This window comes from Dasypus novemcinctus, chromosome 26 (genome assembly GCF_030445035.2).
Source record: "Dasypus novemcinctus isolate mDasNov1 chromosome 26, mDasNov1.1.hap2, whole genome shotgun sequence".
NCBI lineage: Eukaryota > Metazoa > Chordata > Mammalia > Cingulata > Dasypodidae > Dasypus > Dasypus novemcinctus.
The window spans coordinates 10,215,728-10,233,883 of record NC_080698.1 but is presented as its reverse complement, the minus strand read 5'-3'; the positions used below and the strand labels follow the sequence as shown (position 1 = coordinate 10,233,883).

At 48.1% G+C, this 18,156-nt stretch overlaps 2 protein-coding genes across 8 annotated transcripts in view; both read left to right on the top strand.

The window, feature by feature from the left end:
- USP4 (ubiquitin specific peptidase 4) overlaps positions 1–13,403 on the top strand; it is a 48,892-nt gene extending 35,489 nt beyond the window's left edge. For all 7 annotated transcript variants that reach the window (XM_004451896.3, XM_023586935.2, XM_004451898.3 and 4 more), the window contains 6 exons: positions 8,524–8,594; positions 8,865–8,983; positions 9,325–9,474; positions 10,506–10,609; positions 12,347–12,435; positions 12,806–13,403. In XM_004451896.3, coding sequence (XP_004451953.1) covers positions 8,524–8,594; positions 8,865–8,983; positions 9,325–9,474; positions 10,506–10,609; positions 12,347–12,435; positions 12,806–12,967 — 695 coding nt within the window. In that variant the 3' untranslated portion in view covers positions 12,968–13,403. The remainder of the gene's footprint in view (positions 1–8,523; positions 8,595–8,864; positions 8,984–9,324; positions 9,475–10,505; positions 10,610–12,346; positions 12,436–12,805) is intronic.
- Positions 13,404–14,165: 762 nt separating this feature from the next.
- On the top strand, positions 14,166–16,996 carry C26H3orf62 (chromosome 26 C3orf62 homolog). Its single transcript, XM_004451894.5, has 3 exons — positions 14,166–14,681; positions 15,498–15,589; positions 16,582–16,996. The coding sequence occupies exons 1-3, from the start codon at positions 14,275–14,277 to the stop codon at positions 16,845–16,847; spliced, it is 765 nt and encodes a 254-aa protein (XP_004451951.3). The 5' UTR covers positions 14,166–14,274; the 3' UTR covers positions 16,848–16,996.
- The last annotated feature ends 1,160 nt before the right edge of the window (positions 16,997–18,156 follow it).

Below are 18,156 nucleotides of genomic sequence, written 5' to 3'. Positions count from 1 at the left end.
TATTTATTTTTATTTCTCTCTCCTTCCCACCCCAACCCCCTATTGTCTGCTCTCTGTGTCCATTTTGCTGCGTGTTCTTTGTCCGCTTCTGTTGTTGTCAGCGGCATGGGAATCTGTGTTTCTTTTTGTTGCATCATCTTGTGTCAGCTCTCCGTGTGTGTGGCGCCATTCCTGGGCAGGCTGAACTTTCTTTCGCGCTGGGCAGCTCTCCTTACAGGGCTCACTCCTTGCGCCTGGGACTCCCCTACGCAGGGACACCCCTTGTGTGCATCAGCACTGTGCGTGGGCCAGCTCCACACGGTTCAAAGAGGCCCAGGGTTTGAACCACGAACCTCCCATGTAGTAGATGGATGCCCTATCCACTGGGCCAAGTCTGCTTCCCTTTTTGATATCTTTTGAAGCACAAAAGTTTTAAATTTTTTACCTGCTTTTTTTTCCTGTTTCTTGTGTGTTTGCTGTTAAAAAAAAAAAAAAAATCCAGCCTATTAGAAAATCCTAAAGGTATTTCCCTTTGTTTTTGTGTAGATTTTATAGTATTAGCTTTTATATTTAGGTCATTGATCCATTTTGGACTAGTTTTTGTAAATGATAAGAGGGAGCTGTCTACACTCATTACTTTGCATGTGGATTTCCACTTGTCCCAGCACTATTTGTTGAAGAGACACTTCTTTGCATATTGAATGGATTTGGGCACTCTTATTGAAAATCACCTGGCTGTAGATATGTGTGGGCTTAACTCTGGACTTGGTTCTATTCCATTGGTCTGTGTATTTGTCCTTATGCCAGTACCACACTGTTTTAATTACTATAGCTTTGTGGTTAGTGTGAGTCCTACAACTTTGTTCTTCTTTTCAAGATAGTTTTGACTATTTGGGATCCCTTGCATTTCCGTATGAATTTCAGGATCACATTTTCCATTTCTGCAATAAAAGATATTGGAATTTTTATAGGGATTGCATTGAATTTGTTTATTGCTTTAGGTAATATTGACATCATAACAATATTGTCTTTGAATCCATGAACATGGGATGTCTTTCCATTCATTTAAGTCTTTAAATTTCTTCCAGAAATATTTTGTAGTTTTCAGTATACAGGTCTTTCACCTTCCTGGTTAAATTTATTCCTAGAGTTTTTTTTTTTTTTTTTAATTTTAGATGCTTTTGTAAATGCAGTTGTTTTTCTTTATTTCCTGTCCAGATTATTCATTATTGGTGTATCGAAACCCATCTGACTTCTTTGTGTTTGTCCTGTACCCTGCAGATCTGCTGAATTTGTTTCTTAGCTCTAGTAGCTTTCTTGTGGCATCTTTGGGGTTTTCTATATATGGATCCCATCATCTGTAAACAGGAATAATTCGACTTCTTCCTTTCTAGTTTGAATGTCTTTTATTTCTTTCTCTGGCCTGATTGCTTTGGCAACAATACAATGTTGAGTAACAGGGTGATAGCAGGCATTTTGTCTTCATCCTGATCTTAGGTGGAAAGCTTTCACTCTTTTACCACTGAGTATGATGTTAGCTATGCGTTCTTTTTTAATGTCCTTTTTTCATGTTGGAAAGTCCCCCTCTATTTCTAGCTTCCTAAGTACTTTTATCATGAAAAGATAATGGATTTTGTTAAATTCTTTCCTACATCAATTGAGATGATCATGGGTTTTTCCCCCCCCTCCATTCTATTAATGTGGTCTATTACATTGATTTTCTTATCTTGAACCATCCTTGTATTCCTAGAATATATCCCACCTGGTCATGTGTATAATCCTTTTTAATATACTGGTAGATTCAGTTTGCAAGTTTTTTTGGTGAGGATTTTTGTGTCTATATTCATAATGGATATTGGTCTGTAATTCTCTTTTCTTGTGCTAGCTTTGTCTGGCTTTGTTGTCAGGATAATGCTAGCCTCACAGAACAAATTAGGAATAATCCCTCTAATGTTTTTTGGAAGAGTTTGAGATGGATTGGTGTTAAATCTTTAAATATTGGTAGTATTGCACAGTGAAACCATCTGGTCCTGGATTTTTCTTTTTTGGAAGGTTTTAAATTACTGATTCAATCTCTTTCCTTGTTATATGAGATTTTCTATTTCTCCTTGTGTCAGATTAGGTAATTTGTATGTTGGTAGGAATTTGTCCATTTCATCAAAGTTTTCTAATTTTTTGTCATATTGGTGGATTTCTCTACACAGTTGTTCATAGTACCACCTCTTTTTTTTAAAGATTTATTTCTCTGCCCCCCCCCCCAGTTGTCTGCTCTCTGTGTCCATTTGCTGGGTTTTCTTCTGTGACTGCTTCTGTACTTATCAGCAGCACCGGGAATCTGTGTTTCTTTTTTCGTTGCGTCATCTTGTTGTGTCAGCTCTCCGTGTGTGCGGCACCATTCTTGGGCAGGCTGTGCTTCCTTTTGCACTGGGCGGCTCTCCTTACAGGGTGCACTCCTTGCGCTTGGGGCTCCCCTACGCGGGGGACACCCCTGCGTGGCACAGCACTCCCTGCGCACATCAGCACCATGCGTGGGCTAGCTCCATATGGGTCAGGAGGCCCTGGGTCTGAACCCTGGACTTCCCGTGTGGTAGGCGGACACCCCAACATTTGAGCCAAATCCACCTCCCAGTACCACCTCTTAAAATCCATTTTTTTGTTCTGTAAGGTTGGTAGTAATGTCCACACTTTGCTGATTTTAGTTGTGTCCTCATTTTTTCTTTAACAGCCTGGCTAAAGATTTGTCCGTTATATAGATCTTTAAAAAAAACTAGTATCTGTTTTTGTTGATACCCTGTTGTTTTTCTATTCTTTATTTCATGTATCTCTGCTCTAATCTTAAGTATTTCCTATTTTCTCTCTTCTGCTAACTTTAGATTTAGTTTGTTTTTCTTTGTTCTAGTTCCTCTTGATGTTGTAGTTTATTTTTGTTGTTGATTAGTGATATTTTTTCTTTTTAAATATAGGTATTTTGAGCTATAAATTTCCCTCTGAGCTCTGCTTTTGCTCCATCTTTAAGTTTTCGTGTGTTGTGTTTTTGTTTTCACTCATCTCAAGATATTTCCTAATTTCACTTGTGATTTCTTCTTAGCCCCATTGGTTGTTTAGTAGTGTGGTTTTTAATTTCCAAATCTTTGTAAATTTTCTAACTTTCCTTCTGTTATTGATTTCTAGCTTTGTTCCATTGTGGTTCAAGAAGATACTTTGTATGATTTCTCTTTTTAAATTTATTAGCTATGATTTGTGGACTAATATGTTGTCTATCCTGGAAAGTGTTCCTTGTCCTTTTTAAAGAATGTGTAGTCATGGGAAGCGGACTTGGCCTAGTGGTTAGGGCGTCCACCTACCACATGGGGGTTCCGCGGTTCAAACTCCGGGCCTCCTTGATCCACGTGGAGCTGGCCCACACACAGTGCTGATGCGCGCAAGGAATGCCCTGCCATGCAGGGGTGTCCCCCGGGTAGGGGAGCCCCACGCGAAGGAGTGCGCCCTGTAAGGAGAGCCGCCCAGCACAAAAGAAAGTGCAACCTGCCCAAGAATGGCACCATACACGGAGAGCTGACACAACAAGAAGACGCAACAAAAAGAAACACAGATTCCTGGTGCCACGGATAAGTATAGAAGCAGTCACAGAAGAACACACAGTGAATGGACAGAGAGAGCAGACTACTGTGGGGTGGATGGGGAGAGAAATAAATAAAAAATAAATCTTACAAAAAAAAGAATGTGTATTCTGCTGTGGTCAGGTGGAGTGTTCTTTATCTGTCCATTAGGTCTAATTGGTTGATAGTGTTTTTCAAGCCCTCTATTTCCGTATTGATCTTCTGTTTAAATGTCCTATCCATTATTGAAAGTGGTATATTGAACTCCCCCTTGTTATCATAGAAGCATCAGTTTTTGCTTCATATATTTTGAAGGGCTCCTAGTAAGAGATACCAGGGACTGCAACCCGGGACCTCATACACAAGAAGCAGATGCTCAGCTACTGAGCTACACCATTTTTTTTTTTTACCAGGAGGTCCCAGGAATCAAACCTGAGTCCTCCATATGGGAAACAGGAGCTCAATGGCTTGAGCCACAGCCACTTCCCCTGTCCTTCATTTTTGATAGATAATTTAACTGGATATAGAATTCTTGGTTGACATTTTTTTTTCTTTCAGGGTCTTGAATATTCTATCCCAGTGTCTCCTGGCGTCTGTGATTTCTAATGAGAAAGCCTCTGTTACTTTTGTATGTGACAGGTTGTTTCTCTCTTGATGCTTTCAAAGTCCTCTCTATGACTTTGGGTTTTGACAGTTTGGTATTATTTTGTATTGTTGAAGATCTCTTGGACTCTATCCTGCTTGGAGTTCATGGAGCTTCCTGGATGTATATATTCATCAGATTGGGGAGCTTTTCCACCATTATTTCTTTAAATGCTTTTGTTGTGCTGTTTGTTGCTCCAGATGTTAATCTGTAACATTTTCTAGCTATTTTTGCTCCCAGTCTGGAGCAAAAAAGAAAGAGATAAATATAGGTACTATCTCTTTAAGAGTTCTCTGCTGCTTTTGCCTGAAGGGGGGTGGGATAATGCCTGACTTCAGAGCTAGCCCCCAGCAGTCTGATACAGGATGCGGTGATCAGCAGTCAGGCCAACCATCCCTGGACTTTGGAAGACTAGGTCTTTATAGCCCACCCTGGCATCAGCAAGCTGCACCAAGAGCCCAGGCTACCGTCCCCACTGCTCCTTGCCATGTGGTTGTGGGATAGGGGATGGTAGCCACTAGACTGGAGGGTGAAGTTCATCATTATTTACTGCAGTTTACTAGCCTCCTCCTCTAGCTCTTCCCTGCCTGCTGCACAGTGTTCGTTGGACTCCAGAGTTTCAAGATAGTTTGATTCAGATGCTTAACTGCCAGTTAAATAGGTGTGTTGGTGGAGGTTCTGTTATCAGTGGTTTTCAGCGATTTGATGATGTCATCCATTGGCACAGTTTTGTTTTTTGTTTTTTGTTTTTAAGATTTATTTTCCCCCCTTCCCCTCCTCCTGCCCTGCTGTTTTTGCTGTGTTGTCTTCTCATTTTCTCTCCTCTCAGATTCACCAGGATTCAATCCTGAAGACCTCTGATGTGGAGAGAGGTTCCCTGTCATTTGTGCCACCTCAGTTCCTGGTTTCTGCTGCACTTCACCTTGACTCTCCCCTTGTCTCTCTTTTGATGTGTCATCATTTTGCTGCATGACTCACTTGTGTCGGTCACTGGCTCACCACATGGGCACTGGCTTGCCACGTGGGTATGCTTTCCCTTCTTTTTCACCAGGAGGCACCAGAGATTGAACCCAGGTCCTCCCATATTGTAGGCAGAAGCTCTATCACTTGAGCCATATCCACTTCCTGGCACAGTTTTATTTGTTTATTTTGCTTGGGGTTCACTGAGCCTCTTAGATTTGTGGATTTATAGTTTTCATGAAATGGAATATTTGATCATTATTTCTTCATCCTGATTATTTCTTTCCTACCCTATCTTCTCTCTTTCTGGCATCCCAGTTACATATTAGACCAATGGATATTGTGCTACGAGTCACTGATGATCTGTTTTATTTATTTTCCTTTTTCTTTCTGTAATTCAGTTTAGAGAGTATCTCTTGTTTTATCAATTCCACTGTTCTTTTCTTTTGCAGTGCCTATCTGCTGTTAATCTCATCTAGTTTATTTTTAATTTCAAGATACTTTATTTTTCATCTCTAGTAGGTCTATTTGGGTAATTTTTTTTTTTTTTGAAGATTTATTTTATTTATTTCCCCCTCCTCTCTCCATTGTCTGCTCTCTCTGTCCATTTGCTGTGTGTTGTTCTGTGTCTGCTTGTATTCTCATTAGGTGGCTCTGGGAACCGATCCTGGGACCTTCTGGAGTGGGAGAGAGGTGATCATTCTCTTGCACCACCTCAGCTCCCTGGTTTGCTAAGTCTCTTTTTTGTAAAGATTTATTTTTTATTTATTTCTCTCTCCGCCCCGCCCCCCCCCCCCCAGTTGTCTGCTCTCTCTGTCTGTTCGCTGTTTGTTCTTCTGTGTTTGCTTGTATTCTTGTCAGTGGCACCAGGAATCTGTTTCTTTTTTGTTGTGTCATCTTGCTGCGTCAGCTCTCCGTGTGTGCGGCGCCATTCCTGGGCAGGCTGCACTTTAGTCGTGTGGGGCGGCTCTCCTTTCGGGGTAAACTCCTTGCACATGGGGCTCCCCTACACAGGGGACACCCCTGTATAGCACGCACTACTTGTGCACATCAGCACTGCACGTGGGCCCAGCTTCACACACGTCATGGAGGCCCCAGGTTTGAACTTGGACCTCCCATGTGGTAGGCAGATGCTCTATCCATTGAGCTAAATCCGCTTCTCTGCTAAGTCTCTTAACGTCTCTCCTCTGTGCCTCTTTTTTTGTTGTGTTCTTGCTGCGTGAGCTTTCTGCGTTGGCCTGCACTCTTGTACGGGGCAGTACTCCTGTGCAGGGTGGCACACTGCATGGGCCAGCACACTGCATGGGCCAGCTCGCTGTGCAGGCCAGCTTTCCTTCACCAGGAGGCCCTGGGTATCAAACCCTGGAGCTCCCATGTGGTAGACAGGAGCCCAGTTGCTTGAGCCACAACCGCTTCCCATGGGTTATTTGTTTATATCTTTAATTTCTCTCTTCATTATGGTTATGTTTTAATCTACCTTCTTGCACATATTGGGCATATTTCTAATAGTGCTTTAATGTACTCATTGTTGAATCCCTCACTTCTGTTAGTTTTGTGTCCGTTCCCATTGATGGACCTTTTTCTCTTTGTTATGGGTCCTTTTTTCCTGCTTATTTGCATGCCTGGCAATTCTTTATTGGATGCTGGACTTTGTGACTTTTACATTAATAATGCTGGATTTTGTTCTATTCTTTTCAATAATATTGGATTTTCTTCTGGCATGCAGATACATTATTTGGAATCAGTTTTACTTTGACGCTTGCTTTGTTAGTTTGGGTCACAAGATAGCCTATATGTCTAGAACAGGAGCCAGTAACTATGGCCTCTAGGTCAAATCCAGTCTACCATCTGTTTTTGTTTGGAGAGCTAAGAATGATTCTTACATGAATGATTTTTACATGAAAATTACATGAAATTCAGATTTGAATGTCCATAAATAAAGTTTTTTGGAATACTCAATCATTCGTATGTTGTCTGTGACTGCTTTCACACTGCAGCTGAAGAGTTAAATGGCAGCAACAGAGACTGTACGGCCCACAAAACCTAAAGTATTTTTTTTTTAAGATTTATTTATTTTTATTTATTTATTTCCCTTTCCTCCCACCACCCCGGTTTTCTGTTCTCTGTGTCTACTTGCTGCATCTTCTTTGTCCGCTTCTGTTATCGTCAGCGGCACGGGAATCTGTGTTTCTTTTGGTTGCGTCATCTTGTGTCAGCTCTCCGTGTGGGTGGCGCCATTATTAGGCAGGCTGCACTTTCTTTTGTGCTGGGCGGCTCTCCTTACGGGGCGCACTCCTTGCGTGTGGGGCTCCCCTCTGCGGGGAACACCCCTGTGTAGCACGGCACTCCTTGCGCGCATCAGCACTGCGCATGGGCCAGCTCCACACGGGTCAAGGAGGCCCGGGGTTTGAACCGCGGACCTCCCATGTGGTAGACAGACGCCCTAACCACTGGGCCAAGTCCGCCACCCCTAAAGTATTTCTTATTTGGCTCTTTAAAGAAGAAGTTTGCTGACCCTTGCTCTAGGACCTCTTTATCTCCACTATTAAAACTTTCTAAGGATTTTATCTGATGCTCCTTTATTATAAGAATCCTCCATTCTGGCTGGCAGCAACATTTACCTCTTCTGAGCCCTGTGCGAGTCCAGAAATTGTTCTGCATTTGCCATCCCAGTGGTGCTTTCCTGGGCCTTGGTTAGTGTGCTGTCATGCTTGTTCACTCATCACAAATACTTGGATTTTTGGAGTGCATAGACATTCTCTTTTTCTCTGCAGCTGTCATCTCTTTGCAGCTTCCTCTGTATGGTGCCCCGCACGTTCTAGCCAGCTCCTCAGACTCCAGTCTTTGACTCCTCAATCAGCCATCCCTCTCCATTTCCCTTCCCATCTGGCTGTGTCCTGAAAATTGCCTTCAGGCAGCAAGCTGGAGTAGTTGTAGAGATCACCTTATTTTTTTCTCTCAGGGATCACACGTGTGCTCTGTTTATTATCCAGTGTCTGAAAACAGTTGTTTCATCTGTTTTTTCAGGTGTGCTTTAAGTTTAAGGCAGAAGGGTGAATCTGGTCCCCACTACTCTACTTGAACTTTCCCCTTTCAGAATTCTGTGTCAGTAGCCTCTTCTGAGCTAACTGTAGCATTGTGGCAGTGCTTGCCAAAGGATTTGGGTGACTGCGAGTGCTGCAAAGGGGCTGGCCTATGATGACTGTTGCTCTTGGCAGTGAATAATGATGGGGAGGTAGTATTGGGGCGTGGCCTGAGTGTGATCCGTCTCACTCCTGTCACCCGGAAAGCCTCTCCTGTTGCAGGCCTTCCGATAATGAGGAATCCTTTGCTCCTCCACAGCTCGATCCACCCTGGCCATCGACTGGGACAGTGAGACCCGGAGCCTTTACTATGATGAGCAAGAATCGGAGGTAGGACACTCAGGGTTCTTGGCCAGTGGCTGATGCTGGTTTCTGCTCTTGGCTTCATACAAGATCACTCTCAGCACCAGCAATCAATTTAACAAGTTGTATTTGAAAGTGAGAATGAAAAGCACTTAAGATTTTGTTATTTGCCTATCAGTGGCTCCAGCAAGTGCACTGTATTCCTGCATTCCAGGTGTGGCAACCAGCAGGTCTGCTGTGTCTGGGCCTGCTGTGATGTCGTTCCCCAAACCAGACTCAGTGCTTTGCTCCTCGCAGGCCTACGAGAAGCACGTGAGCATGCTGCAGCCTCAGAAGAAGAAGAAGACTGCGGTGGCCCTGAGAGACTGCATCGAGCTCTTCACCACCATGGAGACCCTTGGGGAGCACGACCCCTGGTATATAAACCCCCCATCTAGGCAGGGGTTCCCATGAGCCCCAGGACTTTGAGATCTGCTGGGGCTACCTGTGCACGCGAGAATGCTTTATGTTTTGAGGTGGCTCTTTCTTTTATGGCTGACTGTCCAACCCATCCCTCTGTGCAAGTCGTGTTTTCCAGGCTAAGAAAGCCATCAGCTTGTTCTGTAAGGAGGCTTAAAAGCCCTCCCTGCTCTGAAACAGTCTGTTGAGCGCTGCTGGAAAGGATACCACAGGGCTGCAGCTGTGCCTGCACGTGTGCATGCTGTGGTGGTGCCGGCTCCTCCCCACCACCGAGTGGAGTTTTGTCTTTTCTTCTCAGGTACTGTCCCAACTGCAAGAAGCATCAACAGGCCACAAAGAAGTTTGACCTGTGGTCCCTGCCCAAGATCCTGGTGGTCCACCTCAAACGTTTCTCCTACAACAGATACTGGAGGGATAAGCTCGACACAGTCGTGGAATTCCCGATCAGGTGGGTTTTTGTGACTGTGGTGTAAGGAGGATTAGGAACCACGCAGGAAATCTGGGTGCTGATGGGCTGAGAATTTTGCCTCCAGAGACTCTTCTGCCTTAGGATGTGCCTTGCTGGGCTTTGAGAACCTGGACTTGGGCTGTAATTGCCCCTTGCCTCCCCATCCCCTACCTTCTGAGGAGAGACTCTCCAGTAGAAGCACTTCCCCGGGCTTCAGGTGATGCTGCTTACCTGCTGGCTCTCCTTTTCAGTCCCTCCCGCCACCTCACTGGCCTGTTCTTCTCACCTGTCCATTGTCTTAGGGAGCCTGGGCTCAGCAGGAGCAGCACAGAATGGGGCAAGAGTGCCAGAGTGTAGGCTGCCAGGGAGAACTGGATTCTTCCAGGGGCAGCAGGCTGGGGAACAGCTCCACCGCCACCCTCACCCTGGCCCGGGACCAGGAGTAGTCTACTCGTATCCTTAGCTCAAGGGTACAGAGCATAGCTGACACAGGAAATTAACTCAGTAAGACAGGCATTTCCAAAAAGCAGATTTTAAACTGCTTTCTGGAGGGTTGAATAGATACGTGAATTGTAGACATGTCAGTGGGAAGAGAGAGGAGTTGGTTCTATGAATATTGGTTATAAAAGTATTTTTTCTGTGTATTTGACATTTTCAAAATAAAATGTTGGGATAAAAACCCTTCTTGGGCCTGTTTGCGGTGTTTTGCTTAAATTATGTCACCAGTTGTAATTCTGTTAGCAACAGCCATTTCTACATAGCTCCAATGATTGGCCCCCCAACCTCTTCCTCACCATTTAGCTGGTGTTCAGACTGTCCAGGCTTCCCCCATTTTCTGTTCTGAGCATGTCAGTGGTCAGGAGTCAGACCCCTGGGGCTCCCACTGCTCTGTTCATTCATTCATTCTGTAACTGGTCTTTGGGTGCTTCTCTGGGTTCTAGCCTGTTGCATAGAAGGTGTTGCTGGATTGCTTTGACTTCTTTATCTGAGTTTAACATATTTAAGAGCTATTTTTGCATTTTTGTGCTCAGAGCTCTGAACATGTCCGAGTTTGTCTGTGACCTGACAGCAAGGCCCTATGTCTACGACCTCATTGCTGTGTCCAATCATTATGGAGCCATGGGGGTTGGCCACTGTAAGTACCACTTCCTTCTGAGCTGTTGTAATGTCCTCAGCCAGTCAGCTCTCACCAGGCTTACCATGTATGCTGGGCACTGTCCGAAGACTTGTACAGCTTCTCAGGCCTCAGGCGCCAGGCGTCTTTGATACTACTGCCCCACCGTTCTTACTATAATATATCGTCTCTGGGCTCAGGATAGCTGATCAGTCTCCAGCCTTCATGTCTCCTTTCCAGGCTGTTAGAAGAAGGGAAGAAAAGAGCACAACTTTCCCTTTTAAGCAGCCTCCCAGAAGCTCCCTCAACTTGGTCATGTGGCTCCATCTAGCTGCAGGGCTAGGACATGAAAACTGTGCCCCTGTTGGAGTGGCTGTTAGCAGGCTCTGATCATATCACATCCTGCAGCACCTCACTGTTTTGCAAACTGCTTTTTTCTCCCACCATTTATTTTGTTATTGGTTTTCACATACACTGTTCAAATATACTCATTTTTAACTGCCGTTTTAGCACATAGTACTTGACAAGTTCCTTAGCCTCTGTATGCCTAGCTTTCTCATTTGTGCAATTCGGGTGGTTATGTGGGGCCTGGCGCCCAGCCCACATTGGACCCGCAGTCTGAGCTCTAAGAAAGAGAGCCGCCATTGCTGCTGTCGCCAGGCACAGGCAGCATGGACGAGGCCTGAACATCTCCTCTGTTGCTTTTTCCATGTCCCTTGCCACAACTCATACAGTACACGCTTTAGTGAGGAAACAGGCGGAAGGGTTAAAGAGCTTGCCCAGGGTCACGCAGCAAGTTGAGGCAGATCTCCATTAGGTTCTGCAGCTTCTTAGAGTCTGGGTGGAGCAGGAATTGAGGATTGCTTCTGGGATTGCTGTTATAAACCCATCCTGCCTGCAACTAGTATATAACCAAGACGGGAAGTGTTGGCCGAGAGGAAATGCTTGGACCATTGTGAAATTATTGTCCAGTCACAGATTCGTGACTCATGGTTCTAGAGAAAGATAAATTTCACTTCTCTTGTCCTCATCCTAGTTAGGTCGTTCTGTGCACTGCTCTGCAAACCCAAATGCCCAATTTGTCCCTAACCTGGATTTTACCCCACAGGCTCCAGAGGCACCAAGAGCCTCATGCTGCTGGCACTTGCCATCTGCCTGGACATAGTGGGGGAGCTTGATTTGGCACATTCTTTTGAGAGCTGTTGTTTGCTAAATCTCAGAAGTGTGAGCTCCATCCTCTGTATTATCCCTGTCAGCCTGAAGACTGACACTGCATTTCTTAGTCTTTTGGATTAGTTTGTCAAAATTAGAGTTTAAAGTCTTGTTCTCTAATAGCTTTATTCTTACCCTTTTCGATTCTTTTTGAGAAGATTAGAAACAAAAGGTGAGTTGTCTTTTGGTTAAGACACAAAGTGTAAATTAGTTTTTTTTAATGTTTCTGGGAGCTGATGCTCAACCACTGAGTCACATTAGCTCCCCTGATTTGGTTTTTTCGTTGGTTTGCTTGTTTTTTTTGTTTTTTTTAGGAGGCACCAGGGACCAAACCCAGGACCTCCCATGTGGGAAACAGGTGCTTAACTGCTTGAGCCACATCTGCTCCCTTAAATTACTTTTCATTTCGACTTTCCTTTTTTTGCTTTTTTTTTTGTTTTTCTTTCTTTTGGTTAAGAAGTACTGTTTTAGTAGGAGCTTATCTAATAAGCTAGGCAGTTTAACTCCCTGGTGATTTTTACAGTATTTTCTTTGTTGACTTGGCAGACACAGCATATGCAAAGAACAAACTGAATGGGAAATGGTATTACTTTGATGACAGCAACGTGTCCCTGGCCTCTGAGGATCAGATAGTGGTGAGTAGGCCCCGGTCACCTGGCTCCTTTTCTTACCTTTGTAGAGTAGAGCTGGGAAGGGTCTTGCTGGTGTAGTAGTCACCTGACGTGGCAGTGGGAGCTAGGTGTGGTAGGGAAGGCACTGGCTGCCGTTCCTTCCAGGATCTTCCTACCGAGAAGCCCACTCCCCTCAGGTTCTGTGTCACTCCCCTGGCAGCATCAGCACAAGACAGCCTCAGGTGAAAGGGCCTCTGCGTGCACTTCCGTGTGGATACCCAGACCCCCAAGACTTGTGTGTTTTGAACAGTGAGAGAAGCAGGGGAGAGTGGGTTGTCCAGACTGAAGTGACTTTTCCAGCCAATCAATGGGCCTTTTCCTTCTTGTGTTTTAGACGAAAGCAGCTTACGTGCTGTTTTACCAGCGTCGAGATGACGAGTTTCATAAGACGCCTGCAGTCATTGGTTTTTCCAGTTCCTCTGATGGAGGGACAAGACCAAGCAGCTCCCAGCAGAGCTTGGGGGACGACGAAGCTTGCAGCATGGACACCAACTGATGCTGCCTCCGTGACCCTGCCACCCCAGAGCACCAGTGTAATCCCCTGGAGAATCTCTCTGAAACTCGGAAGACTGCTAGTGCTCAGTCTAAAAATCAGAGGAGGAAATGCCCTTCTTTTATGGGCAGAAGAGAAAACAAAAAAAAGACTGTTTGCTCAGAAGGGTTATGTCAAGAGGCTGAATTATTTTTCTTTTTATACGGGTGGTGAGACATTTATGTATAACCTGTGGGGCTGCAGTGCGGGGTGGGAGGCAGGGGCACAATGGAATATGTCTGATGGATTCCAGAGAATGGAGAGGAACACACTGTAACTGAGCCTGGTGCGGCCAGGACGACCTGCTGCGGGGCCACCCTGACTTCCTGGATTTCTGGTTCTGGTGCCTTTTGCTGATCGCCCCAATAGTCTGCCCACAGTAAACCGAGCCTCAAGTAAACTTGGCGTTGGCGCCTTCTCCCTTGCGGTGCTGGGGGATGGGTTTGTAACTTCTGGAGAGGGAGCTGCCGGCGCGCATGGCTTGTTCTCTGGGTCTCCTTGGAAGCTGCCGCTTTCCCCCCACTGATGAAGTGGGGATGGTTAGGGCGGGGCTCTGCCGTCCCTCCACCTCAGTGGAACCAAGCAGTGCTGTGCAGCCCCCGCCGCCGGGAACGGAGACACTGGGCTCTTGTGCGAATCTTACTCGAGAGCGCTTAAAGGAAGTCACCCCCAGGCTGCTGGGTGCCAGGTCCCCACCCAGCCGTGGCGAGGTCCGCTTGAGAACGGGAACCTCCCTGGGAGTTTCTCGGCCCAGGAAAAGGGCCCCGCTCTTGCCAGCCTTTGGTAAGAAGTGAGCTCTCCGCCCTCCAAGCTGCAGGCGCGGTTCTTCGCGGCCCTTCCCGCCGCGTGGGTTCCAAGAACACAGTCGTCCGGGCTTTCTTGTGACCTTTCACCTGGGCTGTGGGGGTTGGGGTCACGCGGCGACCGGCGACCGTTGGCGGGGGCGGGCGGTGTCACGGCAGCTGCTTGGTGAGGCCGCGGGGTGCGGGGGTGCGGGGGTGCGGGGCGCGGGGCGGCAGCCGGGGCGGGGCGGGGCGGCAGCCGGGGCGGGGCGGGGCGTCGAGGCGGCCGGGGCTCCTGCTGCCCGAGCCGGCTCCGCAGGGAGGAAGGCGCTGGGCGGGGCCCCCTGGCGCCCGGTGGCGGGGCCCGAGGAAGGCGGGGCCAGTGCCCTGTGCCGGGTGGCCTGTCTCCGCGACGTGGTGGCATCGTTCTCGTGGCGCACCGCGTTTTCGGTGTATTACATAATAAAGACATGGTCGCTTTTAGGGGAAATGTCCGAAAAACTAAGACGATGCAGAAAGGAGCTGACTGCAGCCATCGACCGGGCCTTTGCGGGAGTCAGCCACGCCCCGGAGTGCGCGGGGCCCCGGCTGGAGCTGGACGCGGCACCCGCCGCCTTCCCCTTGCCCGTGCATAAGCTCCTCTGCCAGAGACACCCGCTGGCCCCCTGCTCCTCTGGGGCTCCGTTTGCACCTGTGCCGTGCGCTCCCGAGAGCGAGAGCCCTGGCTTTGCAGCAGACCAGGCCCCAGTAAATGCAAAACCACACGTGTTATGCCCGAAAAGGAAACCGCTGACCAGCAAGGAGAATGTACTGATGCAGCCCTCCATTTTGGTACCTGAAAGACAGTTTTGGAGAGCCGCAGGAGATGGGGAAAACTGGAGAAAAGAAAGTTTGAGGTGATGCTAACTTAGTAGTTTGATATTCATAAGGGATCTCTTGTTTCTAAAAAGCTCATGGATCCTAGGCTGGTTCCCTAACAGGCGCTGCTCTGGCCTTCTGTTTGGCTGGGCCACGTTCTTCAGTCAGTCCCAGAGAGCAGTTTTGTTTGCATTTCGATGGGGGTGGGGTTGTCAGTTCTGGATGTCAAAACAGTCTCTTTTTTTTTTTTTTTTCCTGCTGTCCCTAAAGGGCTAGTGAATGTCAAATAACCTGATTTTTCCTGCTGCAGAAACAAAAATCTTAATTCCAGTCTTGGAGGCTGGACACAGGGCTTGGCCACCCTCCGCTCACATCAGGGAGAGGCGGGATCCGGGGCTGGGCCCTGCTGCCCTGGCTGCACCCTTGCCCCTCCCAGCCCATCCACCCGCCGCGAGCTTGAGACCATCCCAGGGTTGGGGTCTTCCCCCGGACCCTCTCTCCTCCCAGGTCGCTGCACACTGCCAGGGCCCGGGTGCCTTAATTTGGCGCAGGGTCGACCTTTTGGGATGAAACTTCAAGGTTTCTAACTGGTTCTGCTCCACCAGTATTTATCCTGGATTTCTTGGAACATTTCAGCAAACCTGTGAGGCTCAGGAATCACTGTGATCATGCTGTTAAGTCGGTTTCCCCAGTGACTCAGCAGCTTCCGACTGTCCTGTCTTCACAGCGTAGAGGACAATTTAGTCACCAGTCAGTTTTTGTCATTAAATTATCTAACAAACACTCAGTTTCCCTCCAATATTTTTTGAAACAGGTTCTAATTCCCTACCTTCTTTTTTCATCCGGGGCTGCAGGAAAGATATGGAGAGAGATTTGAAGGTTGACTCAAATATGCCACTTAGCAGTTCTAGCCAAGAGGTCACAAAGGATCTGCTTGATATGATAGGTGAGTACAGAGGGCCTGGCCATCCTCTCCTTGGGAGGGGAAGGCCCTCACAGACCCCTCAGTCAGCAGATGTCTTAGATTTAAAATATTTATTCTTATTTACGAGCCATTCATTCTGCACAGAAAGCAGTTAGCAAAACAAACCCTCAGAGAGCTTCTCACGGGGCTATGTCTGTGCCTCCACGGAGCTCATAGCTTAATGGGGTCATCGATCAAGTCATTTCCTAAATGTCTACAGTTCCCAAGGACGTGGTGGTTGTGGTTAGAGCTGAAGGAAACAGGAGCTAGGTGAGGCGGAGGGGAGTTGGGGAATGCGAGGTTAGGAGAAAACTTAGGACGAAAAGCTCCCCTGTAGTTGTTCCTGTTGACATAGTGGTGCACATCCTGTCGGACACTTTTCTACATACATACCTGTGCGTTGTGTTTGAATTGTGTGTGCCCTGTGTTTAAATGGCTCACACTACACAGTGGAAAAACCTAGTAAAGGGTTGCAGAGCCTTGGACGCTGGCTGAAACCCTTAGCCCTGAAGGGTCCCCAAGGCACTGGGGAGGAGCGGCAGCCCCGTGGGGGGCCCTCCCCTGGGCCGCCGCCAGCCGCCTGCTCCGTGGCACTGAGCCTCGGGGGGTGAAGGGAAGTCGCTGCCCGGCAGCTCCCGAAGCCCTTGCTGGTGGGCTTTGTCTACCCTGAAGACCCCCTTTTCCTCATGGGGCCTTGTCCCCATAGGTCACGGAGCTCCCTGAGAGCCAGGTCAAGCGGGTGGAGCGCTTCGTCCTCCCACTGACACTTTCCTTTGCGACTGGCAGGTAGTTGGAGCTCGGTAGATGTCGGGGCCTGGACGGGGGCAGGCCAAGCCCACTTTCATTTGCCACTCGCTCTGGCACGCCCCACTTGGCCTGATCCCAGAAGAGTGACGACCACCTATGCATCTCTTTTAACTTGTGCTTGGAAACCTTCTGAGGGAGTTGTAAAGCTGAATGTTTTTATTTTTAAGACCATACAAGCATCCGAACTATTGAAGAATTGGCCGGAAAACTGGAATTTGAAAACGAGCTGAACCGCATGTGTGGCCGCTGTGAAGACGCCCCCTTCAGGGAGGAAGGCTGGGCCCTGCTTGTGGACGAGAGTCCCCAGGAGGCCTTGGACGACGGCCCTGGCAGCCTGAAGCAGGCTTTCGACGATCACGACATTGTCGAGACTGTTCTGGACCTGGAAGAGGACTACGATTTGATGACCTCTTTTAAGTACCAAATAGAATAAGGACAGTTGATTTTGACTTTGATTCTTCACAGCACAAAACTGGCATTAAGGATCCATGGTTGCCATTCGGGGCCGTGGTTTTTTTTGAGTTGGCAGAATGGAATTACTGTACCTTCGTAAACTTCCAGTCGCGTCCCTTCTTAAGCTGAGAGCTCAGGTGTTGTGTTCTGTTGCTTTGCAATGTTTCTTACTGTTGTGTTTTTGTTGTGTTTGTTTTTTACTTTGCTTGACATCTTAAATGTGTTTTTTAATCAATAGTCAATATACCCAGCACCCAAGGTAGGTATGGGTCATGGACTTCTTTGTGTCTCTTTGTGTTCTTTTCCATGGGCCCCTGAAAAAGTGCAGGGACCACAGCCAGGGTAGGCTGTGCCAGGCCAGATCAGTCTGCACAGAGAAACTGGGGTCAAGGTGGACCTGGGCTGTGGGCCCTCTACCACCCATGCACACTTCACTCTCATGGTCTCCTACTCCCTGTCCTCTCCCCTCCTACCACCCCCCGCCACCCCACCCCTGTCCCTTCTGATCGAGTCAGATGGGCTGGCAGAACCTGGCAGGGTGTTCCCATAAGGCTTCCTGCCACGTACATACCACACCCGACACCGGGACCCTTGGCTGAGCGGGGCGGGGGGAGGGCAAGGTAAACACAGGTCTGGCCCATTCCCCTTCTTACTGGAGCCCCTCATATCCCACTCCAGGCTTGGAGCCCCTGGAGGTCACGGGCGTTTCCCACTGCGATGACCCTGTTGGGACCAGATAGGTCAGGGAGTGGAGGAGGCGGCCGCACGCCGTCCTCGTGAGGTCAGCAGAGCAGCGAAAGCTGAGAAGGGCTGGCTCCGCCCCAGCCCTGGACAGGCTGGCTCTCCAGCGATTACTTGGATTAATCTCCCAGAACCATGATGTTCCTCAGGAAATCTAATCTGTCACGCAGGGCTTGATGCCACCCAGCAACCAAGCCTCAGGGGTGCCTACCTCCTGGCTCACACAGGAGGCTTGCACTTTGCACTGGGGCTGTTGACAAGACCAAAGCTGAACAGACCAGAGTCCAAAGCACAGTTCTAGCCCCCAGACCCCAGGCCCAACAGACGCCCCCCTCCCAGGCCCCCTGGCAGGCAGGTGCTGGCCCTTCGCTGCGGGGCGAGTGAGTCTTCTGGCCTTGCCAGCTGAGGCTGTGCATGCCTTCTTTTGGCAGAGAATGATGGTGTGGACCGGTTGGGTGGGCCTTCCAGCATGTGCACTGGCTCCCACCCTGACCTGTCACCTGTCCTGCCAGGGCCACAGCCCCCCAAGCTGATGGGAGGCTTCCGTC